Source organism: Carettochelys insculpta, chromosome 7, assembly GCF_033958435.1.
Source record: "Carettochelys insculpta isolate YL-2023 chromosome 7, ASM3395843v1, whole genome shotgun sequence".
NCBI lineage: Eukaryota > Metazoa > Chordata > Testudines > Carettochelyidae > Carettochelys > Carettochelys insculpta.
This window is the reverse complement of record NC_134143.1, coordinates 75,236,509-75,262,702: the sequence shown is the minus strand read 5'-3', so window position 1 is coordinate 75,262,702 and position 26,194 is coordinate 75,236,509. Positions and strand designations below refer to the sequence as shown.

At 63.9% G+C, this 26,194-nt stretch overlaps 1 protein-coding gene across 1 annotated transcript; it reads left to right on the top strand.

The window, feature by feature from the left end:
- Positions 1-786: 786 nt before the first annotated feature.
- LOXL4 (lysyl oxidase like 4) lies at positions 787-26,194 on the top strand. The gene is made up of 15 exons (XM_074999983.1): positions 787-1,045; positions 1,709-1,881; positions 4,143-4,348; positions 9,317-9,355; positions 9,489-9,690; positions 17,588-17,602; positions 20,142-20,325; positions 21,014-21,168; positions 21,562-21,729; positions 22,031-22,193; positions 22,369-22,612; positions 23,072-23,187; positions 24,225-24,361; positions 24,757-24,868; positions 25,624-26,194. The coding sequence occupies exons 1-15, from the start codon at positions 787-789 to the stop codon at positions 25,692-25,694; spliced, it is 2,244 nt and encodes a 747-aa protein (XP_074856084.1). The 3' UTR covers positions 25,695-26,194.

The following is a 26,194-nucleotide window of genomic DNA, read 5'->3' as shown; positions in this document are numbered from 1 at the left end:
GGGCCCAGGACAGGGGCAGGGTTGGAGGCACAGAGGGGATATGGGGAGTTGGGGGGCCTAGGACAGGGGCAGATTTGGGGGTACAGGGGGGCATGGGGGTTGGGGGGCCCAGGACAGGGGCAGAGTTGGAGGCACAGGGGGGATATGGGAGTTGGGGGGCCCAGGGCAGGGGCAGGTTTGGGGGCACAGGGGCGGAGGTGTGAGGGATGTGTGGCCTGGGGGGGCTGGGGTGGGGGTTATGAGGAGTCGGGGGGCAGCAGGGAGCTTTGGGGTGCCTGAGGGCCGGGGGCTGCAGTGGCTTTGCCTGGGGTTGCCGGGAGCCCCAGCACAGGCGCCCCTCCCACCCTGCAGCCAGGGTCGTGGGGGTCTGCCTGTCCAGGGCCCCATGCGGCGCCCTGGGGGCTGAGCCCCACATACACTGGGAGCTCAGGCAACCCAGCGAGGGGAGGGAGGTGTGGGTGCCGAGCTCCAGGGGAGATGGTGTGACCCCTGCCAGGGCTAGGCACAGCCAGTTCCTCCTCCCGGCAGGTGCACCCGGGCTCCCTGCCTGCATTGCTGGCCTCGGGCACCCCTGGGCCCAGGCTGCCAGGGCTCGGCTCGCCTGGTGGGGCAGTGCCAGGCTGGGGGGCGCGAGGTCAGCGCTGCTGTTAAAGCCTCGGGGGGAAAGCTCCCCCCAGAGCCAGCCTGCCCGGGCCCCAGGGGGCTGCAACGAAGGGCCCCTGGGGACACCAGCCCTGACTGCCCCATGCCGCGCTGTCCCCAGGCCCTGTCCCCAGAGGGTCCGTGATGCGGGTCGGCCCCGTCTCCACCCTCCTCCTGCTGTGCCTGGCCACCCCCGGCTGGCAGCAGGTGCCACAGATCCGGATGCGGCTGGCGGGCGGCAGCCAGCCGGGCGAGGGGCGCCTGGAGGTGCTGTATGACAGGCGGTGGGGCACCGTGTGTGACGATGACTTCAGCATCCACGTGGCCACCGTGGCCTGCCGAGAGCTGGGCTTCGAGGCGGCGCTGACCTGGGCCCACAGTGCCAAGTACGGCCCAGGGGAAGGTAAGGCAGGACCCCACCCGCCCACAGGCTGCGCTGGGCACGGCCCCAGCACAGAGCCAGCCTGGGCAGGGCAGAGCCGGGCGCCTCTGGGCGTGGGGTCCCCAGCTGCAGGGTGCCCCTCCCGCTGGCCGGAGGCAGCTCCTGAGCACTCCAGCCTGGCCCAGCAGGGGGCGCTGGGGGGGACAGGGGCTGGCGGGGGGCTCCCAGCAGGGAACGCTCTGGGGAGGGGGGAAGGGGCTAGCCGGGGGGGCTCCCAGCAGGGGGCGCTGGGGGACAGGGGCTGGCAGGGGCTCCCCGCAGGGGGCATTGGAGGGGGTACAGGGGCCAGCAGGGGGCTCCCAGCAGGGGGCGCTGGGGGGGTGACAGGGGCTGGCTGGGAGGGGGCTCCCTGCAGGGGGCGCTGGGGGACAGGGGCTGGCAGGGGGCTCCCAGCTGGGGTACAGGGGCTGGCCGGGGGGGGTCCCAGCAGGGGGGGACAGGGGCTGGCCGGGGGGGGCTCCCCACAGGGGGCGCTGGGAGGGACAGGGGCTGGCCGGGGGGGGCTCCCCGCAGGGGGCGCTGGGGGACAGGGGCTGGCGGGGGGCTCCCAGCAGGGGGTGCTGGGGTACAGGGTCTGGCGGGGGGGGCTCCCAGTCCATCACTGACACCCCCCGTGCTGCGCAGGCCCCATCTGGCTGGACAACGTGCGCTGCACCGGTACCGAGCGCTCCCTGGCCGAGTGCCACTCCAACGGCTGGGGCGTGAGCGACTGCCACCACGGGGAGGATGCCGGCGTCGTGTGCTCCACCGGGCCCCTGCTGCCGGCCCTCGCCCCAGGACCAGCCCCCCGCCAGCAGGTGAGCGGGAGGGTCCAGCCACGCTGTGTGCTACTGGGGGGGCCGGGCCTGGGGCCGGGGCCTCTCCCTGCTGCAGCAGCTCCCACACAGCCAGACCTGGGGCGGGGGGCAGCTCTCCCTGCCTGTGCCGCCCTGGTTTGCCAGCTGGGCAGCTTAGAGGGGACTCGGCCATCACAACCCCAGGGTGTTAAAGGTGGGCAGAGCCTCCAGGCTGGGGCAGGATTGGGGTGCAGGGGGGGCTCCAGGCTGGGGCAGAGGATTGGGGTGCAGGGGGGGCTCCAAGCTGGGGCAGAGGTTGGGGTGCAAGGGGCTCCAGGCTGGGGCAGAGGATTGGGATGCAGGGGGGCTCCAGGCTGGGGCAGAGGTTGGGGTGCAGGGGGCTCCAGGCTGGGGCAGAGGTTAGGGTGCAGGGGGGCTGCAGGCTAGGGCAGAGGTTGGGATGGGGGGGCTCCATGCTGGGGCAGAGGATTGGGATGCAGGGGGGGCTCCAGGCTGGGGCCGAGGTTGGGGTGCAGGGGGGCTCCAGGCTGGGGCAGAGGATTGGGATGCAGGGGGGCTCCAGGCTGGGGCCGAGGTTGGGGTGCAGGGGGCTCCAGGCTGGGGCAGAGGATTGGGATGCAGGGGGGCTCCAGGCTGGGGCAGAGGTTGGGATGGGGGGGCTCCAAGCTGGGGCAGAGGATTGGGATGCAGGGGGCGCTCCAGGCTGGGGCAGAGGTTGGGATGGGGGGGCTCCAAGCTGGGGCAGAGGATTGGGATGCAGGGGGCGCTCCAGGCTGGGGCAGAGGTTGGGGTGCAGGGGGCTCCAGGCTGGGGCCGAGGTTGGGGTGCAGGGGGCTCCAGGCTGGGGCCGAGGTTGGGATGCAGGGGGCGCTCCAGGCTGGGGCAGAGGTTGGGGTGCAGGGGGGCTCCAGGCTGGGGCCGAGGTTGGGGTGCAGGGGCGCTCCAGGCTGGGGCCAAGGTTGGGGTGCAGGGGGGCTTCAGGCAAGGGCAGAGGTATGAGGGGGCTTTAGGCCAGGCCACGCTGCTGGGGGTGCAGGCTGTGGGAGTGGGTTAGCGTGAGGGAGGTGGCGCTGATTTCGGCCCAGGTGGGACCGGGGGCTAAGGCCACCTGCCTGCCCAGGCTGCACCCAGAAGTGATGCTACATCCCTGCAGCCCCTCGAGTCAGGGACAATGCAGGAAACGCCGCACACTGCCCCTCCCCCAGCACCCCCACCTCAGCTCCCATTGGCCAGGACCGTGCCCTGGCCACACCTCTGCCTAGGGGCAGGACGTGCCAGCCACTGCTGGAGCAACTGGAGCCAGGGCGGTGCAGGGAGCTGCAATGGCCCACGGCTCCGCCAAACAGCACCCAGCTGCACGCCCCGACCGCCCGCCGAAAGGCAGCACCACCTCCCTCATGCGAACCCGCTGCTGGAGCCCCTGCACCCCCACACAACAGCCTGCCCCAGCCTGGAGCCCCCCCTGCACCCCCCACAATCTGCCCCAGCCTGGAGCCCCCCACCCTGCACCCCCCAACAGCCTGCCTCAGTCTGGAGCCCCCCTGCACCCGCCACAGCATGCGCCAGCCTGGAGCGCCTGCACTCCCATAGCCTGCCCCAGCCTGGACCCCCCACCCCCCGCAGCCTGCCCCAGCCTGCCCCAGCTTGGAGCACACCCCGCCCCACAGCCTGCCCCAGCCTGGAGCCCCCCCCCCCGCACCACCCCCCCACAGCCTGCCCCAGCCTGGAGCCCCCCTGCACCCCCACAGCCTGCCCCAGCCAGGAGCCCCCCTGCACCCCCCACAATCTGCCCCAGCCTGGAGCCCCCCACCCTGCACCCCCCGACAGCCTGCCTCAGTCTGGAGCACCTGCACCCCCCACAGCATGCGCCAGCCTGCCCCAGCCTGGAGGCCCCCTGCACCCCCCACAGCCTGCCCCAGCCTGGAGGCCCCCTGCACCCCCCACAGCCTGCCCCAGCCTGGAGCCCCCCCGCACCCCCCCCCCACAGCCTGCCCCAGCCTGCAGCCCCTGCCCGCTAGTCCCCTGCCCACACATACAGCCCTAACCCCATGCACCCCAACCCCTGTCTGAGCCCAGTGCAGGTGAATGAAGCTGGTGGGGGGGAGAGGAAGTGACTGGGGGGGTGGGGCTGGAGGGAGCAGGGGAGGGGGTCCTTGGAGCCTTAGGGAAGGGGCTGGCAAAGGCATTCGTTCTGGGCCTTTCGAGAGCTGGCGATTCTGCGGGGCCCCGCGTGCAGCTGAGCCCGTCTCTGGCCCGGGCAGGGAAGGAAGCTGGCAGAGGTGCGGCTCAAGCCGGTCCTGGCCTGGGCCAAGCTGAGCGTGCCCGTCACTGAGGGCGTGGTGGAGGTGAAGCACGAGGGACGCTGGCGCCAGGTGTGTGACACCGGTTGGAGCAGGAACAACAGCCGGGTGGTGTGTGGCATGCTGGGCTTCCCCAGGGAGAAGCCGCTTGACATGGGCTTCTACAGGTAGGACTGGGGGAGCGGCCTGGGCAGAGTGGAGGTGTGTGCACGCAGGTGTGAGGGGAGCCAGCTGTGTGCAGCGCACATGGGCAAGTCCAGGTGCCCCTGGAGCCTGCACCCCGGGTCCGGCCCTCACCCCTGTGCGGCTGGGCCCGGTGGCAGCGAATGAGGCTGGGCGTAGCGCAAGCAGTGACGTCACGGCAGTCTTACAACTGCACGACCATCCCGGTGACCCCTGCAACACGTTTGCACCCACTCTTGTGCCGAGTGAGGTGCCTGTAGAAAGCTGGCAAAGCCCGAGGCTGTCAGGCTTACTGGTATGTCTGGGCCGTGCGTGTGCGTGTGCGTGTGTGTGTGCGTGTGTGTGTGTGTGCACGCACACGCGCGCGCGCTTATAGACATTGGCTCTGTGTCTGCATCGGGAGCGCCTTAGGGCTGAGATTCGCACTGCGAGGTGTGGTCACCTCCAGCCAGGGCACGTGGGCAGAACAAAGGGACAGAGACCCAGACATGGAACCCGCATCTTCTGGAAAATGATTGAGACTTGTCTTCGGGGAAGCCGCCCACGGCACAGCGCCGCAGCCGGCACCCGAGCAGGGGCCTCCGGGGCTCATGGAAGAGGAAAGGGTTTTTCCCTCCGCGTGGCGAGGCGCTAAGCCGTCCCTGGCAGTGACCGGCCTGTTCTGCACAACGCCTGAGCCAAGTCTGTGTGAAGGGACGGGGAGGGCCCAGCCCGGCCTGGCCCTCCGAGGACGTATTTCCAGCGACTCTTATGAACAGCAGCTTGTGACATCGCTGTGTCCTGCAGCGAGAGCGTTAATGGACGTATGCAAAGTACCACGACCGATTTCTCCCTCGCGCCTGTTCTCGCTCTTTGTTAACAGCCCTCTGGCGCTTGGGTTCTAGAGGACTGGCCGGGCGTGGTGATGTGGGTGAGAGCTACGTACACGTTGACCTGGGGCCAGGGCTGGGAGAATCTGTGTGGTGTTGGTGAAACAGGATTTTATAACCTCTGCCCCGAGCAGGAGGGCTGCTGGTGTGGGCACGAGGAGCAGCTGGAGAACCTGTGGGTTTGCTGGGGTGGCTGGCTGGATTTGCCTTGCCTTGCTAAGAAGGAAAACCCAGCCTGGGCTGAAAGCGGCTTAGGGAAGTTGCAGCAATTTGCCCAGGGTCGGTTCTCTCAGCTCAGCCCAGCACCCCCGAAATATTCCAGAAGTGGCAGGGCGGAAGGGCTGCAGTGAATGAGGGTGGGGCCTTGGGGCAGGGCCGTGGCACCAGCAATGGGCAGGGCAAGTGTGTTCAGGTGTGGGTGCAGCTGCCTGGCTGGCACACGGCCATCTGGGGGAGTCAGGGCAGGTCCCCTCCCAAGGGTCTGGTGCCTGGAGGACATGGCACGGGAAGAGTCGGGTTACAGACTGGTGAGTGCATCAGCGCACAGGGCAGGCCCCAGGGCTCCTGGAAATCCCTGGGGCATGAGGGCCTGGGTGCAGGGTAGAAGCCAGTTCTGCAGGGCCTGGGTGTCTTGGGAGCAGGCGCTGGGGTGGACACTGCGACCCCTGCAGGGGCTGGGGGCAGAAGGAGGACAGGGTGTCACACCAGGGGCTTTTCTGGGCACTGCTGAGAGGGTCCAACCAGGGTGCATTGCTTAAAACAGGGCTACTGCCAGCCCCAGCCTGGGGGCCCTCCACTGCAGCGCACCAAGCCAGACACAGCCAGCACCTCTGTGCGCCACGCTGGCCAGCGAGAGTCACACACGATTCCCTGGCACACTCCAGCTCCCCGCCCACCGCCCGTCCCCTCCCCACATGGGAGAGGGTGTGAAAACCAGTCTCACCACAGCCACAGAGCTTCGTCCAGCCACGTCCCCAGGGCCACGCACACCTCGGCCTCACCCAGCGAGAGTCACACATGATTCCCTGGCACACTCCAGCTCCCCGCCCACCGCCCGTCCCCTGCGGCACGGCCAAGAGGTGGGGAACCCTGTTCTGTTGGGATTTGGTGTGATCAGACAGCCGTCCAGCAGCTCTTTAAAGACTGACACGATCATTTACCCAGTGGTGAGCTTCCGTGGGACAGACCCACTTCTTCAGACCAGAGCGAGACAAGAACAGACTCCGTATTTAAGGCACAGAGAACCAAAACCAGTAATCAAGGTGGACAAATCAGAAAAAAATGATCAAGGTGAGCAAATTAGGGGGCAGAGGGGCAGATGGGGGGAGCCAAGAATTAGCTAAAGCCACGTATGCAAAAGAGCCCCTGTAATGAGCTAGAAAATTGCCATCCCGGTTCAAACCACAGTTCAAATCCGAACAGCTGCTGCCAGCCCCAAAGAGCCAGCCCCACCCCAGGTGAACATGTAGCTGTAGCTCTTTCCCCAGAGAGTGCACTGGGCCTGTCCGTTAGCACCTAACATAGAAAGGAAGAAATTTAATGGAGAGACATGTAAAGTGAACAACAGGAAGTCCTGTGGCACCTTATAGACTAACAGATGTTTTGGAGCGTGAGCTTTCGTGGGCGAAGACCCCATACGTCAGATGCACCTGATGAAGCAGGTCCTCGCCCACAAAAGCTCATGCTCCAAAATACCTGTTAGTCTATAAGGTGCCACAGGACTTCTTGTTCTCGAAGCTACAGACAGACACGGCCACCTTGCTGATAAATGTAAAGTAACACACACTGGGCAAAATAACCCAACTATACCTACAGTATGATGGGGGCTAATTTGGCAACAACCCATCAGGAAAGAGATCTTGGGGCTCTGCAAACATCCATGCCGTGTGCAGCAGCAGTCAGAAACCAAACGGTGTTAGGAATCATTAAAAAAGGGACAGAGAATAGGATGGAGAACATCGCATTGCCTCCGTATAAATCCATGGTACACCCACCCCTTGAGTACTGTGTCCTGCTGTGTCGCTGCGTCTCAGAAAAGATATACTGGCAATGGAAAAGGTTCAGCAAAGGGCAACAAAAACTATGAGGGGTTCGGAACGGCACCGTGTGAAGAAAGATTAAAAAGACGGGGGCTTTTCGGCTTAGAAAAGTGGAGACTAAGGGGAGATCTGACAGAGGTCTATAAACTCATGACGGGTGTGGAGAAAGTGAATAAGGGAAAGTTATTTACTTGCTCCCCGAAGACAAGAACTAGAGGACACCAAATGAAATTAATGGGTAGCACGTTTAAAACTAATAAAAGAAAGCTCTTCTCCACACAGCGCATAGTTAACCTGGGGAACTCCTTGCCACAGGAGGCTGTGAAGGCCAGGACTATACAAGAGTTCAGAGAAGAGCTGGATAAAGTCATGGTGGCTAGGGCCATAAAAGGCTGTTAGCCAGGGGCAGGAATGGTGTCCCTGGCCTTGGTTTGTCAGAGGCTGGAGATGGATGGTAGGAACAAGATCGTTACCTCTTCGGTCCCTCTGGGATTGGCCGCTGTCAACAGACAGGATATTGGGTGAACTGGGCCTTTGCTCTGACCCAGTGTGGCTGTTCCTATGTGAAGGAAAGAAAGAAAGCAAAAGGGTTGATAGTACGAGTGGAGAAGCAATCGCATTGCACACCCCACCCCACCCCGGCGCAGTGCGTGGCGCAGGCTGCGGCAGGCGGTGATCGTAAACGTCTCTGGAGTACGCCCGCCGTCAGCCCGGGTCGGTGACCCCGCCGGGCCCAGCTCCCAGCAGAGATGCTCCCAAGTGCTGAGCTGCAGTGAAGACCAACGGAGGAGCTCTCAGGGCCCCTTCGTCCCCTGGCCCATGTGGAGCGAGTCCCACTGTTCTCCCAGCTGGAGCCTGTCACCTGCCCCAGGCCTTTCTAGGCAATCCGCCCTTAGCTCTGCTGGGCGGCAGGTTCCAGCCAAGCTCCGCAGCGGTGGGTTGGCACCTGGTGAGGCCCTTTGTCTGTGGGTGCGGCTGTGGCCGGCCGTGACTGGGAGCCTCTCTCGCCAGGCTGCCTGCGGAGCCTCCCAGAGACAAACCCTTGCAGCGCAAGCCCAGAGGCGATGCGTGTAACGCCGCCTGCGAGAGCGCGGCAGGCGTGTGAGCAGTGAGAAGGAACCGGCGAGGCGCTGGCTTGCACGCGACAAACCCTTGCAGCGCAAGCCCAGAGGCGATGCGTGTAACGCCGCATGTAAATGTGAGACAAACTCATAAGCCATTGAAAACAGAATCAGCAGCTTTCCGCAGACACCTCACTTGGCCCCCTTGGCACAAGACCTGGTACAAACCCAGACCGGTGGTTGCAGCCATGTTTTGCATGTTCATCTCAAAACCCAGTGAGGTCCCACTGTGCTGTAGTGGGGGATATGTCTGTGTCACAGAGGGTGGGGGGCTCCTGCTGAGGGTAACCTGGCGGCCAGGTGACACCTCTGGGCTGCAGACAAAAGGAGGAGGTGGAGCTGGAGGGGTTTGAATTGGAACTGGGAGTTGGAAGCAGTGAGTCTGGGCTGGGAGAGAGAGCAAGGAGGGGGCAAGGCCCCAGCTCCGGGGGCCCCTCAGGGCCTCCTCTCCCCAGCATGGATGGGACTGGCTGTCTCTGCCGGCTGCACTGACTCCTCTGTACGACACTGTGCCCTGTCGGCGAATAAACCCGCTGTTCTCCTGCCGGGTGAGTCACTCCTGCCTGCGGCCTGGGGCAGAGCCTGGGACCCTGAACCCCATCACAGTCTCGCGGAAACTAAAATTTCCACCACAAGCCCAGAGCCAGTACTGGGGACTCCACCCGTCACCGGTGCATGAGCCGTAAGAACGGCCGGCGCCCGCCACCCTCGGCACAGTGGCTGCATCAAGGCTGTGCGTGTGCTGCTCAAAGCCCAGTGGCGCCGGGCCGGACTCCTGTGGGTGGGCGGGTTGTGGGTTCGATGACCCCTGGGGGGGGGGCAGGCCATGGAGAGCTCTGGGGGGAGGAGGGCACAGAGACCCCTGCGGGGGGGGGGAGGGGCTGCCTGGGGCTCGGCTGACCTGCCACTTTCTAAACCCGCAGGAAGCTCTGGCGGCTGAAGCTGAAGGACCGGAAGTCCAGGTACGGGGCAGGCTCTGCCCTCGCGGCTGGGGCCTGGGGCAAGGAGGGGCAGAGGGGCACCCCCTCCCCCGCAGGCAGTGACCACCCTAGCCAGGGGCACGAGCTGACCTGTACCCCAACCCTGGGTTCACAGCCTGCGGAGCCTGGCCCAGAAGAACACGTTCTGGATACACCGGGTGAGCTGCCTGGGCACGGAGCCCCACCTGTCCCACTGTGCGGTGCAGGTGTCCCCGGCTGCTTGGCGCCAGCCGGCCTGTGCCCACGGCATGCACGCCGTCGCCAGCTGCATCCCAGGGCCCCCGCTCCAGACAGGCAAGGCCAAGCCCTCCCGCAAGGTGAGCCTGGGCCTGAGGCGGGGGCAGCACAGGCTGAGACCTTGATCCCCAGAGAGAGCAAGGCCACAGCACAGGCTGTGAGGGGGCAACCGGCTACCCTGCCCCGGCCGGTCCCAGCAGTGGGGCGAGGGGGTTACCAGCTACCCTGCCCCGGCCGGTCCCAGCAGTGGGGTGAGGGGCGAGGGGGTTACCAGCTACCCTGCCCCGGCCGGTCCCAGCAGTGGGGTGAGGGGTGAGGGGGTTACCAGCTACCCTGCCCCGGCCGGTCCCAGCAGTGGGGTGAGGGGTGAGGGGGTTACCAGTTACCCTGCCCCGGCCGGTCCCAGCAGTGGGGTGAGGGGTGAGGGGGTTACCAGTTACCCTGCCCCGGCCGGTCCCAGCAGTGGGGTGAGGGGCGAGGGGGTTACCAGCTACCCTGCCCCGGCCGGTCCCAGCAGTGGGGCGAGGGGGTTACCAGCTACCCTGCCCCGGCCGGTCCCAGCAGTGGGGTGAGGGGGTTACCAGCTACCCTGCCCCGGCCGGTCCCAGCAGGGGGGTGAGGGGTGAGGGGGTTACCAGCTACCCTGCCCCAGCAGGGTCCCAGCAGTGGGGTGAGGGGCGAGGGGGTTACCAGCTACCCTGCCCCAGCCGGTCCCAGCAGTGGGGTGAGGGGCGAGGGGGTTACCAGCTACCCTGCCCCAGCAGGGTCCCAGCAGGGGGCTGTGGGGAGGGGGTTACCAGTTACCCTGCTCCAGCCGGTCCCAGCAGGGGGGTGGGGGTAATGGGGTTCAGGGGTCCCCAAGCTCTGCACCCTGTCTGCAGGCAGGAGTGACTCTCACTCGGCAGGAGAACGGCGGGTTTATGAGCCGACAGGACACAGCGTGGTACAGAGGGGTCAGTGCAGCCGGCAGAGACAGCCAGTCCCATCCACACAGGGGAGAGGGGGCCCCCGGAGCCGGAGCCGGAGCCGGGCCCCCTCCTTTGTCTCTCTCTCCCAGCCCAGACTCACTGCTTCCACCTCCCAGTTCCAATTCACACCCCTCAGGCTCCACCTCCCCCTTTGTCTGCAGCCCAGAGGGGTCACCTGGGCGCCAGGTTACCCCCAGCAGGAGCCCCCCACCCTCTGTGACACACACATCTCCCCCACTACATCACATCTCCACATCAGGAGCCTGGTATTGGCCCCTTTGATGTACTGCAGCTGGGCAAGTCCCTTTAGTTCTCTTGGGTTCGTTGGTCTCCCTGCTTCGCCCCCGGTCCATCAGCCACGTTCTCAAGTCAGGCAGACAGAGCCCATACAGCTGCTCCACTGGCAGATCGCAGTTCCCCTCTGGTCTGGGCCCTGCCCTGTCTGCCCACCCGTCCATACAGCTGCTCCAGCACATGTCTGGGATTCAGTTACAGTCCAATAAGGGACGGTACAAATGCTTCCACCCTTGGCATTTAGCCAGACCACCAAAATGGTTGTGTGCCTCAGTTTCCCCTTCCATGCCACACAATAGGGTTGGAATGTTCCTCCTCATGTGAGAGGTTGCAAGACTAGTTACAGGGAACAATGGTGACATTTCAGAGTTACAGACTCCTTTAGCATACAATTTATGCTTCTACATCAATGTCATCATGTCACATGGCTCTTTTCAAACATTCAGTACATGGTACAATTCTACAGCTTTTGGTAGCAGCACCCCTTGGTTACAGCAGTCAGCGTGAGTAACAGAACAAACCCAATTGCAACTGTACATTTACGTTGCTCTTTGGTAGACCACAACCTTTGTGTAACCTCCTTAAGAATCTGTCAAAACAAAAAGCAGTCAAGTAGCACTTTAAAGACTAGCAAAATAGTTTATTAGGTGAGCTATCGTGGGACAGACCCACTTCCTCAGACCACAGCCAGACCAGAACAGACTCAATGTCTAAGACACAGAAAACCAAAAACAAAGCATCTGGGCATTGTTGGCACACGATGGCATATATGATGGGGGTTCATCACCTACAGCCCCCAACTCAAACCACTGCAACGAATTATTAAAGACCTACAACCTATCCTTAATCAGGATGCCACACTCCAGAAGGCCCTGGGTGACATGCCTGTTCTCTCCTACAACCTCCCAACCTCATGAGGATCCTCACTAACAGCCACAGTCTATACCCCAGGAACACCAGTCCTGGAACCTTTCCCTGCAACAAAGCCCGCTGCCAGCTTTGTCCACATATCTTCTCTGGAAATACCATCACTGGACCTAACCAGGTTATTCACGAATCATGGGCACTTGCTCATGCTCCTCAACTAAGATCATATACGCCATCATGTGCCAACGATGCTCACATGCTTTGTACATTGGACAGACTTCTAACTCCCTTAGACAAAGGGTCAACGGGCACAAAACAGACATCAAAACACTCCAGATTCACAACCCAGTTAGTCAGCATTTTAATGGAGTGGGCCATTCTGTTAATGACTTTAGAGTTTGCTTCTTATTGAAGAAGAATTTTCACTCTGCTTTAGAAAGAGAAACTGCTGAACTCTCTTTCATATTCAAATTCAACACATTAGCACGTTTGAACCAGGATGCAAATTTTCTGGGACATTCTAGGGGCTCTTTGGCACACTTGGCTTAATCTAATTCTTGACTCCCCCCCGCCCCTCTGCTCTCTGATTTGCTCACCTTGATCATTTTTTTCTGATTTGTCAACTTTGATTACTGTTTTTGGTTCTCTGTGCCTTAAATGTTGAGTCTGTTCTGGTCTGGCTCTGGGCTGAAGAAGTGGGTCTGTCCCACGAAAGCTCATCACCTAGTAAATTATTTTGTTAGTCTTTGAAGTGCTACTTGACTGTTTTTTTGTTTTGCTTTTCAAAAGTTGCTTTGTGAGTCCCAGATGCAGAATCCACATGAAGGAATCCCTGTTTATCCCTTACTGGGCCACCAGGCCCACAGCTCCTTTGTCCTTCCACCTCCAGCTTCTGCCTCCCCCAGAATGAGAAGTGGAGTTCCTTACCAGAATGCAAGTGTTCCCAGCAGCTGGAGATGGGGAATTGCTGGCCTGCTCCTGCAAGTGACCTGAACCAGGACTACAAGTCCAGTACGCTGGTCACACCCATGCACTTGGTCATTACAGGGCTGCTCACATTCCCTCAGTTTCCACTTTCCCTGGACCACCTCCTGAGAAACCTTTACCCGGCCTGCTCTGGACCCTTGCAGAGCACAGCCAGCAGTTTCACACTCAGGCAGGTCCTGGCCATCAGGAGCTGAAACAAACTTCTCCACAGGCAAAGGTCTGGCTCTAGCTCTTACAGACATTCACCTTTCCTGTTCACTCTCCTTCACGTCACTTCCATTTTCCACAGCCCCCAAGGCTGCTCAGGAAAAGTTTCAGGAAAATTCTCTTCCTCAAGAGCTCCCCCAAACAATAACTCACCCCTGTCTGGCTCCACAGGGGCACTGCTCCCTTGAGCCACAACCAGCTCCTGGGTTTCATCTACACCCAGGATCACTTCTGGCCCATCAGGCAGATTCCCACGTAATCCCCCTCCAGGCAGACAGCCAGTACCACCGGACAGAAGGTTAGGGTCCCTTTCCTCCCTTCTGCTACCAGCTCCTTTATCTTCATCAGTCAGCGTGCCTCCATTGCCCGTAGGCTCTTCCTGTGTCCTGGCGAGAGGATGACTCTGGTAGGACAGAGTCCTCTCACCCCCTCCCAGTAACAGCTCAGCATCAGGCAAAGAACAAGCACCAGAATCGTCTGGGATTCCCTGATGATACTAACTGGATGAGACCGAGTTAAAGCATCATCCCCCCTGAGAGACACAGAGGTAGGCCCACTTCCCATCTGGCCTTCAGCTGCCCTCAGATCCAGCTCTGGGATCTTGGCCTCACCTCGAGCCCCCACAGGCTCAGGCAAAGGAGTCACTTCCCCAGAAGCAGCAGCACTTTTCTTGCACCAAGGACCAGTGTCCTTAGCAGGGATACCACTGCCCCATCCCAGAGCCATTCCCTCTGCTCCAGCCCCCATGGCTGGATTCAGAGTCACACCTGGAATGCTCTTTCCTGGTGGTTCCCTCTCCAGCCACCCCCGGCTGGGGAATCTTCCTCAGACAATGGACTAGTTTCCTCCTTGACACCTTTTCCAAATGCAGGCTCTGCTCTCTCCCCAGGCTGCTGCTGCTGTTCAACACAGACAGACAATGGGAGACACTCTCTCCTTTGTCCCAGCCCCCCACCGGCTGGTCTCAACACACACCCAGAAGGTGAGGCAGCTTCTCTCACAGACAACTTGCCATTCCCAGTGGACAAGCTCCTTTCCTGCACAGACACACACGCACCTTCCTTGGCCCAGGCCTGGAAAACTCTTCGCAGGTCTGTCTTGGCCACTAGTAGACGATGGGTTGGAATCGCTCCTTCCCTCCTTGATTTGTGGCAGGCCACTCGGTTCAGAGCTCCATGCAGTCCAGGGTTCCCTGCCCCGATCTGGGCTCACCCCTGCAGGAGTTTCCTTAACCCTCAGCTCTGCCACTGCACATCCACGCTGCCTTGTCCAGCTCCGTTAATCTCATTTCAGTTTCCAGTTGCTGCCGCTTCACAGCGGAGTTGCTCAGCGTGGTTGCAGGCTCACAGGCCGATGTCCTCTGCACCCCACGATTCCTGGAAGAATCCCTTCAGTGTGCCAGGCTCCTTGCTGGTCACATGTCCCCTGGAATTAGGCCGTAGGCCCCTCCACCTTCTGGAACTGACTCCCACGGCCTCCCAGGAGTAACTCCCCCTCAGATGTGACACCCCCTCTCGAGGACCACAACTGCACTTGCTCGGATTCAGCCGCAGGCCCCTCTGTCTCGGAGAACCGCACCCCACTGCCCGTCAGCACACCTGGGTCTCGCTGGCCCCACTTCTTCCTCCTGGGTCCCCATCACTTACTCCTGGAAGCTCCATCCTCGAGGTGCAGAACATCCCACTTCTGCCACCACTGTGATGGGGTTCAGCGGTCCCCAGGCCCTGCACCCTGTCCGCAGGCAGGAGTGACTCTCACTCAGCAGAACAGCAGGTTTATGAGCTGACAGGACACAGCGTCGTACAGAGGGGTCAGTGCAGCCGGCAGAGACAGCCAGTTCAATCCATGCTGGGGTGAGGAGGCCCCGAGGGGCCCCCGGAGCTGGGGCCTTGCCCCCTCCTCTGTCTCTCTTTCTCCCAGCCCAGACTCACTGCTCCCAACTCCCAGTTCCAATTCAAACCCCTCAGGCTCCACCTCCTCCTTTGTCTGCAGCCCAGAGGTGTCACCTGGTCGCCAGGTTACCCCCAGCAGGCGCCCCCCACCCTCTGTGAGCCTCACACATACATGTATCCCACACTACATCACGGGGAGGGGGGGTCTACCAGTTACCCAGCCCCGGCCAGTCCCAGTAGGGGGCTGTGGGCAGGGGGTTACCAGCTGTGATGTAGTGGGGGATACCTGTGTGTATGTGACGTATCGGAGGGGGAGCCGTGTTAGTCTGGATCTGTAACAGCAGCGAAGGGTCCTGTGGCACCTTATAGACTAACAGAAAAGTTTTGAGCATGAGCTTTCGTGAGCACAGACTCACTTCATCAGATGCTCAAATCAAGTCTGTGCTCACGAAAGCTCATGCTCAAAACTTTTCTGTTAGTCTATAAGGTGCCACAGGACCCTTCGTTGCTGTCTGTGTGTGTGAGTGGCTCACAGAGAGTGGGGGGCTCCTGCTGGGGGTAACCTGGCGACCAGGTGACACCTCTGAGCTGCAGACAAAGGGGGAGGTGGAGCCTGAGGGGTTTGAATTGGAACTGGAAGTTGGAAGCAGTGATTCTGGGCTGGGAGAGAGCGAGACCAAGGAGGGGACAAGGCCCTGGCTCTGGGGGCCCCTCGGGACCTCCTCTCCCCACATGGATGGGACTGGCTGTCTCTGCCGGCTGCACTGACTCCGCTGTACGACGCTGTGATCTGTCGGCCAATAAACCCGCTGTTCTCCTGCCAGTGAGAGTCACTCCTGCCTGCGGACGGGGTGCAGAGCTTGGGAGACCCCTGAACCCCATCACACTGGTGTCAGGAGTGGGATCTTCTGCACCCCGAGGATGGAGCATCCAGCCGTAAGTGACGGGGCCCAGGAGGAAGAAGGGGGTCTGTGAGACCCAGGTGTGCTGATGAGCAGTGAGGTGCAGGTCCCCAAGGCGGAGGGGCCTGTGGCCAAACCCGAGCAACTGCGGTCGTGGTCCTCGAGAGGGGGTGTCACACCCGAGGAGGGATTACTCCTGGGAGTCCGTTGGAGTCGGTCCCAGAAGGCAGAGGGGCCGAGGGCCCAATCCCCAGGAACAAGTGACCCATGAGGAGGCTGACACGCTGAATGAGTTCGTCCCAAGACAGGGTGCTCACGGTCCTTGAGAGCGGGTGTCACAGCGAAGAAGGGGTTCCTCTGGGAGTCTGTTGGAGTCGGTCCCAGAGGGCGGAGGGGCCTACGGCCAACCCTGGGGAGCTTGTGACCCGCAAGGAGCCTGGCACACTGAAGGGATTCTTCCAGGGATCGTGGGGTGCAGAGGACATCGGCCTGTGAGCCTGCAACCACGCTGAGCAACTCCGCTGTGAAGTGGCAGCACCTGGAAACCGAAATGAGATTAAAGGAGCTGGACAAGGCAGCGTGGATGTGCAGTGGCAGAGCTGAGGGTTAAGGAAACTCCTGCAGGGGTGAGCCCAGATCGGGGCAGGGAACCCTGGACTGCCTGGAGCTCTGAACCGAGTGGCCTGCCGCAAATCAAGGAGGGAAGGAGCGATTCCAACCCACCATCTACTAGTGGCCAAGACAGACCTGCGGAGAGTTTTCCAGGCCTGGGCCGAGGAAGGTGCCTGTGTGTCTGTGCAGGAAAGGAGCTTGTCCACTGGGAATGGCAAGTTGTCTGTGAGAGAAGCTGCTTCGCCTTCTGTGTGTGTGTGGAGACCAGCGGGGGGGCTGGGACAAAGGAGAGAGTGTCTCCCATTGTCTGTCTGTGTTGAACAGCAGCAGCAGCAGCCTGGGGAGAGAGCAGAGCCTGCGTTTGGAAAAGGTGTCAACGAGGAAACTCGTCCATTTTCTGAGGAAGATTCCCCAGCCTGGGGAGGCTGGAGAGGGAACCACCAGGAAAGAGCATTTCAGGTGTGACTCTGAATCCAGCCATGGGGGCTGGAGCAGAGGGAATGGCTCTGGGATGGGCAGTGGTGTCCCTGCTAAGGACGCTGGTCCTTGGTGCAAGAAAAGTGCTTCTGCTTCTGGGGAAGTGAATCCTTTGCCTGAGCCTGTGGGGGCTCGAGATGGAGCCAAGATCCCAGAGCTGGATCTGAGGGCAGCTGAAGCCCAGATGGGAAGTGGGCCTACCTCTGTGTCTCTCAGGGAGGATGATGCTTTAACTTGGTCTAATCCAGTTAGTATCATCAGGGAATCCCAGAGGCCAGATGACTCTGGTACTTGTTCTTTGCCTGATGCTGAGGTGTTACTGGGAGGGGTGAGCGGACTCTGTCCTACCAGAGTCATCCTCTCACCAGGGCACAGGAAGAGCAGACTGGCAATGGAGTTACGCTGACTGATGAAGATAAAGAAGGTGGTAGCAGAAGGGAGGAAAGGGACCCTGACCTTCTGTCCGGTGATACTGGCTGTCTGCCTGGAAGGGGGGTTACATGGGAATCTGCCTGATGGGCCAGAAGTGATCCTGGGTGTAGGTGAACCCCAGGAGCTGGTTGTGGCTCAAGGGAGCAGTGCCCCTGTGGAGACGGGTGAGTTGTTGTTTGGGGGAGCTCTTGAGGAAGAAAATTTCCCTGAATCTTTTCCTGGTCAGTCTGTGGGGAACTGTGGAAAATGGGAGTGAGGTGAAGGAGAGTGAACAGGAAAGGTGCTTGTCTAAGAGCCAGGACCTGCCTGAGTGTGAAACCACTGGCTGTGCTCTGCAAGGGTCCAAAGCAGGCAGTGTAAAAGTTTCTCAGGAATTGGAAGATGGTCCAAGTAAAGTGAAAACTATCAGGGGATGTGAGCAGCCATGTGCTAACCAAGTGAAACAGCTGCACAGTCAATCTCTGTAGGGTGCAGGAGAGGGTGAGCAATCCCCCAGCTCCAGATGGTGGAAACATTTATGTTCTCATACTGGACTCCACTTCTGATTCAATGGGGAGGCAGAAGCTGGAGGTGGAAGGGCAAAGGAGCTGTGGGCCTGGTGGGCCAGTAAGGGATAAACAGGGATTCCTTCATGTGGATTCTGCCTCTGGGACTCACAAAATAACTTGACTGCTTTTTCTTTTAGAAACCAGTTTGGTTTGCAAATTTCCAGACTGGCAGGAAGGGGGCCGTCTCCCTGAGATCATCAATGGCCCAGCTCTTGTTAGAAGGGAGGGCACAGCCAGAGAGATCAAATTTCCATCCCAGGGGGCAAGAGAGATTAGAACTTGATGGTGCTAAGAAAGGCCTCAGCCACTTAGCCCCAAAATACCAGATTCTCAAGGAGGTTACACAAAGGTTGTGGGCTACCAAAGAGCAACGTAAATGTGCAGTTGCAATGGGTTTGTTCTGTTACTCACGCTGACTGCTGTAACCAAGGGGTGCTGCTCCCAAAAGCTGTAGAATTGTACCATGCACTGAATGTTTGGAAAGAGCCATGTGACATGATGACATGGATGTAGAAGCATGAATTGTACGTTGAAGGAGTTTGTAATTCTGAAATGTCACCATTGTTCCCTGTAACTCGTCTTGCAACCTCTCACATGAGGAGGAACATTCCAAACCTATTGTGTGGCATGGAAGGGGAAACTGAGGCACACAACCATTGTGGTGGTCTGGCTAAATGCCAAGGGTGAGAGCATTTCTACCTTCCTTTACTGGACTGTAACTGAATTCCAAATGTGCTGCAGCAGCTCTATGGGCTCTGCCTGCCCGACTTGAGAACGTGACTGATGGACCGGAGGCTGAAGCAGGGAGACCGACCAGCCCGAGGGAACTAAAGGGACTTGCCCGGCTGCATCACATGAAAAGGGCCAAGACCAAGCTCCTGACTTGGAGCCTCCCCCAGCAGGATTACGACGTGGAGGTGGTGCACATCAAGGGGAGCACTGAGGGTACAGCCGATGCCCTATCCTGTGGGGAAGACCCCGAACTTCCCCAGGTCACCGGCTGAGTGACCCCGCTCAGTTCAGTCTGGAGGAGGGGAGAGATGTGATGGAGTGGGGGATACCTCTCTCTCTCTCTCTCTCTCTCTCTCTCTCTCTGTGTGTGTGTTTCTCACAGAGGGTGGGGGGCTCCTGCTGAGGGTAACCTGGCGACCAGGTGACACCTCTGGGCTGCAGACAAAGGGGGAGGTGGAGCCTGAGGGGTTTGAATTGGAACGGGGAGTTGGAAGCAGTGAGTCTGGGCTGGGGGAGAGAGAGACAAAGGAGGGGGCCAGGCCGCAGCTCCGGGGGCCCCTCGGGGCCTCCTCTCCCCAGCATGGCTGGGACTGGCTGTCTCTGCCGGCTGCACTGACTCCTCTGTACCACGCTGTGTCCTGTCGGCTCATAAACCCGCCGTTCTCCTGCCGAGTGAGAGTCACTCGTGCCTGCGGACGGGTGCAGAGCCTGGGGGCCCCTGAACCCCATCACACCAGCTACCCCCTCCAGCCAGTCCCAGTAGGGGGCTGTGGGGAGGGTGTTACCAGTTACCCCCACCCCGCCCGGTCCCAGCAGGGGGCTTGAGGGAGGGGGTTACCAGTTACCCCCGCCCCGGACAGTCCCAGTAGGGGGCTGTGGGGAGGGTGTTACCAGTTACCCCCGCCGCGGCCGGTCCCAGCAGCGGGCTTGGGGGAGGGGTTACCAGTTACCCCCGCCCCGGACAGTCCCAGCAGGGGGTTGTGGGGAGGGGGTTACCAGTTACCCCCGCCCCGGCCGGTCCCAGCAGGGGGCTTGGGGGAGGGGTTACCAGTTACCCCCGCCCCGGACAGTCCCAGCAGGGGGTTGTGGGGAGGGGGTTACCAGTTACCCTGCCCCGGCCGGTCCCAGCAGGGGGTTGTGGGGAGGGGGTTACCAGTTACCCCCGCCCCGGACAGTCCCAGCAGCGGGCTTGGGGGAGGGGGTTACCAGTTACCCTGCCCCGGACAGTCCCAGCAGGGGGTTGTGGGGAGGGGGTTACCAGTTACCCTGCCCCGGCCGGTCCCAGCAGGGGGCTGTAGGGAGGGGGTTACCAGTTACCCCCACCCCGGCCGGTCCCAGCAGGGGGCTGTGGGGAGGGGTTACCAGCTACCCTGCCCCGGCTGGTCCCAGCAGGGGGCTGTGGGGAGGGGTTACCAGCTACCCCCCTGGCTGTTCCCAGCGACGGTAGCTGAGGGCAGTGGGGGGCTGGCTTTGTGGGAGGCCCAGTCTCTATGGCCTGGGGTACAGGACAGAGGCTGTCCAAGTGCTGATCAGCGCCCCAATAGGCAGACCCAGCTTACTGCCCCCTAGCCTTTCCCAGGGTGCGGGGGACACACATTCCCCCCCTTCCACAGGGCCCCCAGGTGCGTCTCCGGGCTGGTGCCCACGTGGGCGAGGGCCGGGTGGAGGTGCTGCGCAACGACCAGTGGGGCAGCGTGTGCCATGACAAGTGGGACCTGCTGGCAGCCAGCGTGGTGTGTCGGCAGCTGGGCTATGGGACGGCCAAGGAGGCGCTGGCAGGGGCCCAGATGGGCCAGGGTAAGCTGGGGGCGGGCGAGGGCCCTGTGTGGGGGGCTGGATCCCACTGCCCCTGCCCTGTGGTGGGAGAGGCTTTGAGGGGGCTGGGTGATGCTGTGCCTGGCTAGCACACCCAGAGGGAAGCACTGGGGTGCCTTCTGGCTCCCCGCAGAACAGGCGCCAGAAATGGAGCAGAGATGTGGGACCCCTGCCGGGCACCAGAGCTGGGGGCACAGCCCCGGTGAGGGCGGAAACATGGCCAGCGACTGGCATCAGGCTGGCGAGGAGTCAAGCCAGGCATGGCCGGGTCAAGGCCCCATGGAGCCAGGCCCCCAGGGAGCAGCGTGGGCGGCTGGGAGTGAGAGAGGCCCATCCCTGGGAGCAGCTCTGAGCTGTGCCCTTGGGTGGGGCCCATGGGCCTGTCTGGCCTGCGGTCCCCGAGGGAGCTGGGCGCTGCTGGCCTGCGGTACCCGAGGGAGCTGGGCTGGGCGCTGCTGGCATGTGGTCCCCGAGGGAGCTGGGCTGGGTGCTGCTGGCCTGTGGTCCCCGAGAGAGCTGGGTGCTGCTGGCCTGTGGTCCCAGAGGGAGCTGGGCGCTACTGGGCCAGAGCTGGGCTGGATGCTGCTGGCATGTGGTCCCCGAGGGAGCTGGGTGCTGCTGGCCCAGGGCCAGGCCGGGCGCTGATGGCTGACACTGGCCTGCACCCCAGGCCTGGGCCCCATCCACCTGACGGAGGTGCAGTGCACTGGCTATGAGCGCACCCTGCAGCAGTGCCGCTTCCGGGAGGCGGCCCAGAGCGGCTGCCAGCACGAGGCCGATGCTGCCGTCCGCTGCAACGTGCCCCGCATGGACTACCAGAGCCAGGTAAGCCCAGCCCGGCCCGGCCCGGCCCAGCCCAGCCACCCACCACTGGGAGATAGCACAGTATGGGGCCGGGGTGGGGCCGGGGGGCCCAAAGGGGGTAAGTGCCATAGGGAAAAGGGGGCCAGTGGGTCGGGAGAGCTGGGGAGGGGTGCTATGGGGCACTGGAGAAGGAGGGCGGGCGGGCAACAGGCAGAGCCGTGGGCATGGGGCAGGCGGTGGGCGCTAGGGGGGAGATGCTATGGGGCGCTGGGGAAGGAGAGCAGGGCGGGGCAGGCGGCAGAGCCACGGGCGTGGGGCAGGCAGGGGGCACTGGGGCCTGCAGGCTGCCCCTGACAGGTACCTGGGGGGTGAGGGGTGCCTCGTGCCCGCTGCCACCAGCCCTGCTGTGCCCAGGTGCGCCTGGTGGGCGGCCGCGGCCCAGAGGAGGGTGTGGTGGAGGTGCTGGTGCCGGCAGGTGGCGCACAGAAGTGGGGAGTCGTGTGCAGCGAGTGGTGGGGGCTCAAGGAGGCCATGGTGGTCTGCAGGCAGCTGGGGCTTGGCTTCGCCAGTCACGCCATCCAGGTGAGTCCTGGCATGGGGCTGTGCCCCAGCTGGGCAGGACATGGGGAAGGGGGGCTGTGCCCTGGCTGGGGGGCACTCGGGAGGGAGGCTGTGCCCTGGCTGCAGGGGAACATGGGGGGGGGGCCGTGCCCCAGCTGGGGGAGGAAACGGGGGAGGGGGACTCTGCCCCGGCTGGGGGAGGATGCAGTGCCCTGGTTTTGGGGTCTTGTTGGGAGGGGGCCAGCGGGGGCGCTGCCCAGGGGTTGGGGTTCCCGCCCCCTCAGGTCATGTGCTCACAGCGCCGGGGCCGTCTCTCCCCCAGGAAACGTGGTACTGGCAGGGCAGCCCGGAGGCAGGCGAGGTGGTGATGAGCGGCGTGCGCTGTGAGGGCACAGAACTCGCCATCCAGCTGTGCCAGCACCACGGCCCCGTCCACTGCCCGGCCGGCGGGGGGCGCTTCGCGGCGGGAGTCAGCTGCACCCAGAGTGAGTGCAGGGGGTCCCCTCGATCTCAGTGCCCGGCAGGCGGAACTGGGGCAAGCAGCTGCCAGAAGCTGGGCGGCTGGGAGGGCGTGGTGGGGTGCCGGGGGGCGGCAGCCTGGGACAGCCCCGTGCCAGAGCCCCAGGGGTGCTAGGCCTGCCTGTCACCCACAACCTGCAGCCGCCCCGGACCTGGTGCTGGATGCCGCGTTGGTGCAGGAGACGGCGTACCTGGAGGAGCGGCCGCTGGCCATGCTGACCTGTGCCCATGAGGAGCGCTGCCTCTCGCGTTCGGCTGGCCACGCCAACTGGCCCGACGGGTCCCGGCACCTGCTACGCTTCTCCTCCCGCATCCTCAACCTAGGCCAAGCCGACTTCCTGCCCAGGAGCGGGCGCCACGCCTGGGTCTGGCACCAGTGCCACAGGTGAGCACCGCCCACCAGCTGCACGGCTGGCAAGGCCCAGTGCCCAGGGCGGTGGCTGCTGGTTGCACCCTGAGCCAGGGCCCAGCTGCATGTGCCAGCAGCCCTGGGCTGGCAGATGAGGAACTGGAGCCGGATGGCAGGGTGGCTGGAGCAGGGCCCTGCATGTGCCGAGCCGGCTCTGGCCATGGGCCCCAGGCCGGCTGCTTCTCCTGCTCCCGCACTGGCTCTGCGGCACCGGCCCCACCCGGTAATTGGCAGTCGGGGCCAGGCCTGTCATTACGGCTTCATTTGGATGCAGAGCTGTTATTGTGGGCCCAGCCGTGGCCCTGCTCCCAGCAGCTCCCCACCCCCAGCCAGGCCTGGCGCTGCCCCCGAATACCTTCCCCTGCCTCTGGGACGGCAGCCGGGGCAGGGCCATGGCTCCCCCGGTGCTGGGTCCAGACCCCTCTCGCCCCCCAGGCACTACCACAGCATCGAGGTGTTCACCCACTACGACCTGCTGACGCTCAACGGCTCGAGGGTGGCCGAGGGGCACAAGGCCAGCTTCTGCCTGGAGGACTCCAACTGCTCTCCGGGTACGGCCCGGGTAATCCCTCGGGTGCCACAGAGCCGCACCCCTGCCGGGACCCCCACAGCCACGCCCTTCCCGCCGCGCCCCTGCCGGGACCCCAACGGCCACACCCTTCCCGCCGCGCCCCTGCCGGGACCCCCACGGCCACCCCATTCCCGCCGCATCCCTGTCGGGACCCCAACGGCCACACCCTTCCCACCGCGCCCCTGCCGGGACCCCCACGGCCACCCCATTCCCACCACGCCCCTGCCGGGACCCCCACGGCCACGCCCTTCCCGCCGCACCCCTGCCGGGACCCCCACGGCCACCCCATTCCCGCCGCATCCCTGTCGGGACCCCCCACAGCCACACCCTTCCCACCGCGCCCCTGCTGGGATCCCAACAGCCACCCCATTCCCGCCGCACCCCTGCCGGGACCCCCATGGCCACACCCTTCCCGCCGCATCCCTGCCGGGACCCCCCACAGCCACACCCTTCCCGCCGTGCCCCTGCCGGGACCCCCACAGCCACGCCCTTCCCGCCGCGCCCCTGCCGGGACCCCCACGGCCACCCCATTCCCGCCGCGCCCCTGCCGGGACCCCCACGGCCACGCCCTTTCCACCGCGCCCCTGCCGGGACCCCCACGGCCACCCCATTCCCGCCGCATCCCTGTCGGGACCCCCCACAGCCACACCCTTCCCACCGCGCCCCTGCCGGGATCCCAACAGCCACCCTATTCCCGCCGCACCCCTGCCGGGACCCCCATGGCCACACCCTTCCCGCTGCATCCCTGCCGGGACCCCCCACAGCCACACCCTTCCCGCCGTGCTGCTGCTAGGAGAGCCCCCAGCCAACTCCTCCTCCCCAGTGCACCCCACTACTGGGAGCCACTCCCCCTTCCCCACAGCACTCCCTGCTGGGACCTTCCCCATCACAGCCCCTCCCTGCCTTGCCCCCCACAACACCCCCTACTGGCTGCTCCCAAGGAAGAGCTCTCCTGTGCCGGGGCGGCTGGGGGGGCTGAGGGCTGCAGGTCATCTGTCCCCTCCCACCTCTGCCCAGGGCGTGAGCGGCGCTTTGCCTGCGCCAACTTTGGGGAGCAGGGCGTGAGCGCGGGCTGCTGGGACACCTACCGGCACGATATCGACTGCCAGTGGGTGGACATCAGCGACGTGGGGCCTGGCAGCTACATCCTACAGGTAGGAGCTGCACTCGGGGCCTGGGGCACAGAGCTGTCCCGCTGCCCTCCACGAGGTGCTGGCTGTCCGGCCGCAGCCGGGGGGGGGGACACGGGGCGCCGGCTGTCCGGCCGCAGCTGGGGGGGAGGACGGGGCGCCGGCTGTCCGGCCACAGCCGGGGGGGACACGGGGCGCCGGCTGTGCGGCCACAGCCGGGGGGGAGGACAGGGCGCCGGCTGTCCGGCCACAGCCGGGGGGGGACACAGGGCGCCGGCTGTCCCGCCGCAGGCTGGGGGACTAGTGTGTGGTCAGCCCAGCTGGGCGCAAGCTGCTGGCGGCTGCCCCCTCGCTCCCGCCCCTCTAGCCCCAGCCTGTGCTCCTGGCCAGGCCTCGCTGCCCCACTCGCTCCTCCCCAGGTGGTGGTGAACCCCACACAGGAGGTGGCCGAGTCAGACTTCTCCAACAACGTCATGAGGTGTCGGTGCAAGTACGACGGGCGCCGGGTCTGGCTGCACGGCTGCCGCACGGGTAAGGGGCGCAGCGGCCGGCACGCGGGGCAGGGCCCGGGGCTGCCCCGACCCAGGCCTGCCTCACCACGCTGCACCCGGAGCAGCTGTGGGCACACGCGGGGCAGGGCCCGGGGCTGCCCCGACCCAGGCCTGCCTCACCACGCTGCACCCGGAGCAGCCGTGGGCACACGGGGGACAGGGCCCGGGGCTGCCCCGACCCAGGCCTGCCTCACCACGCTGCACCCGGAGCAGCCGTGGGCACACGGGGGGCAGGGCCCGGGGCTGCCCCGACCCAGGCCTGCCTCACCACGCTGCACCCGGAGCAGCCGTGGGCACACGCGGGGCAGGGCCCGGGGCTGCCCCGACCCAGGCCTGCCTCACCACGCTGCACCCGGAGCAGCCGTGGGCACACGGGGGACAGGGCCCGGGGCTGCCCCGACCCAGGCCTGCCTCACCACGCTGCACCCGGAGCAGCCGTGGGCACACGGGGGGCAGGGCCCGGGGCTGCCCCGACCCAGGCCTGCCTCACCACGCTGCACCCGGAGCAGCCGTGGGCACACGCGGGGCAGGGCCCGGGGCTGCCCCGACCCAGGCCTGCCTCACCACGCTGCACCCGGAGCAGCCGTGGGCACACGGGGGGCAGGGCCCGGGGCTGCCCCGACCCAGGCCTGCCTCACCATGCTGCACCCGGAGCAGCCGTGGGCACTAAGCCCTGTCTGGGCCCCGCTCGGCTGTGCTGGGCGCTGAACCCCCACTCACCTGCCCCCTCCTCAGGTGACCAGTTCGGTGCCGATGCGGTCCAGGAGCTGGAGCAGCAGCAGCGCCTGGCCAGTAACCTCATCTGAGCGCGCAGCTGAGCCCTGCTGCAGCCTGCAGCCCGTGGGCCTGGAGAGACGGAGCCTGGGCCCTGCCACGGACAGCAGCCGCAGCCCCATGCTGGGGCCTTCCTGCCAACCGCCGGGCTCTCCCCTCTGCTGTGGGGGGAACTGCCCTCCCAGGCCCAGGCACCAGGCAGTGTCTGGCTCCTGCAGGCCTGGTCGTCTCCCCCCGGCCCCGCGTGTGCTCAGGGATCCTTGCTATTTATTGGTGCTGGAGCGAGAAAGGGGCTGGCCCGCATAGGCCGGCTGGGGGGGCACCGGTTTGGAGGGGAGAACACCAGGCTGGATGCTCCAGCAGGGGCCTGCCTCTGCATCCGGCCCAGGCCGACTACCTCAGCCGCCCTGCAGGGCCCAGCCCCTCAGCGCCCGAGCACGGGCCAAGCTCCAGTGCGACTGTCACTAATAAAGACTTTGTGCAAGCTGTAAGGGGGTGTCTGGCCCCGGGGCAGGGGGAGCGGCAGGAAGGG

Coding starts and splice junctions, on each gene's coding strand:
- LOXL4 (XM_074999983.1), top strand. CDS start 787: ATGCGGGTCGGCCCCGTCTCCACCCTCCTCCTGCTGTGCCTGGCCACC. Junction 1,046..1,708: donor CAAGTACGGCCCAGGGGAAG/GTAAGGCAGGAC, acceptor CGTGCTGCGCAG/GCCCCATCTGGCTGGACAAC. Junction 21,169..21,561: donor GCATGGACTACCAGAGCCAG/GTAAGCCCAGCC, acceptor TGCTGTGCCCAG/GTGCGCCTGGTGGGCGGCCG.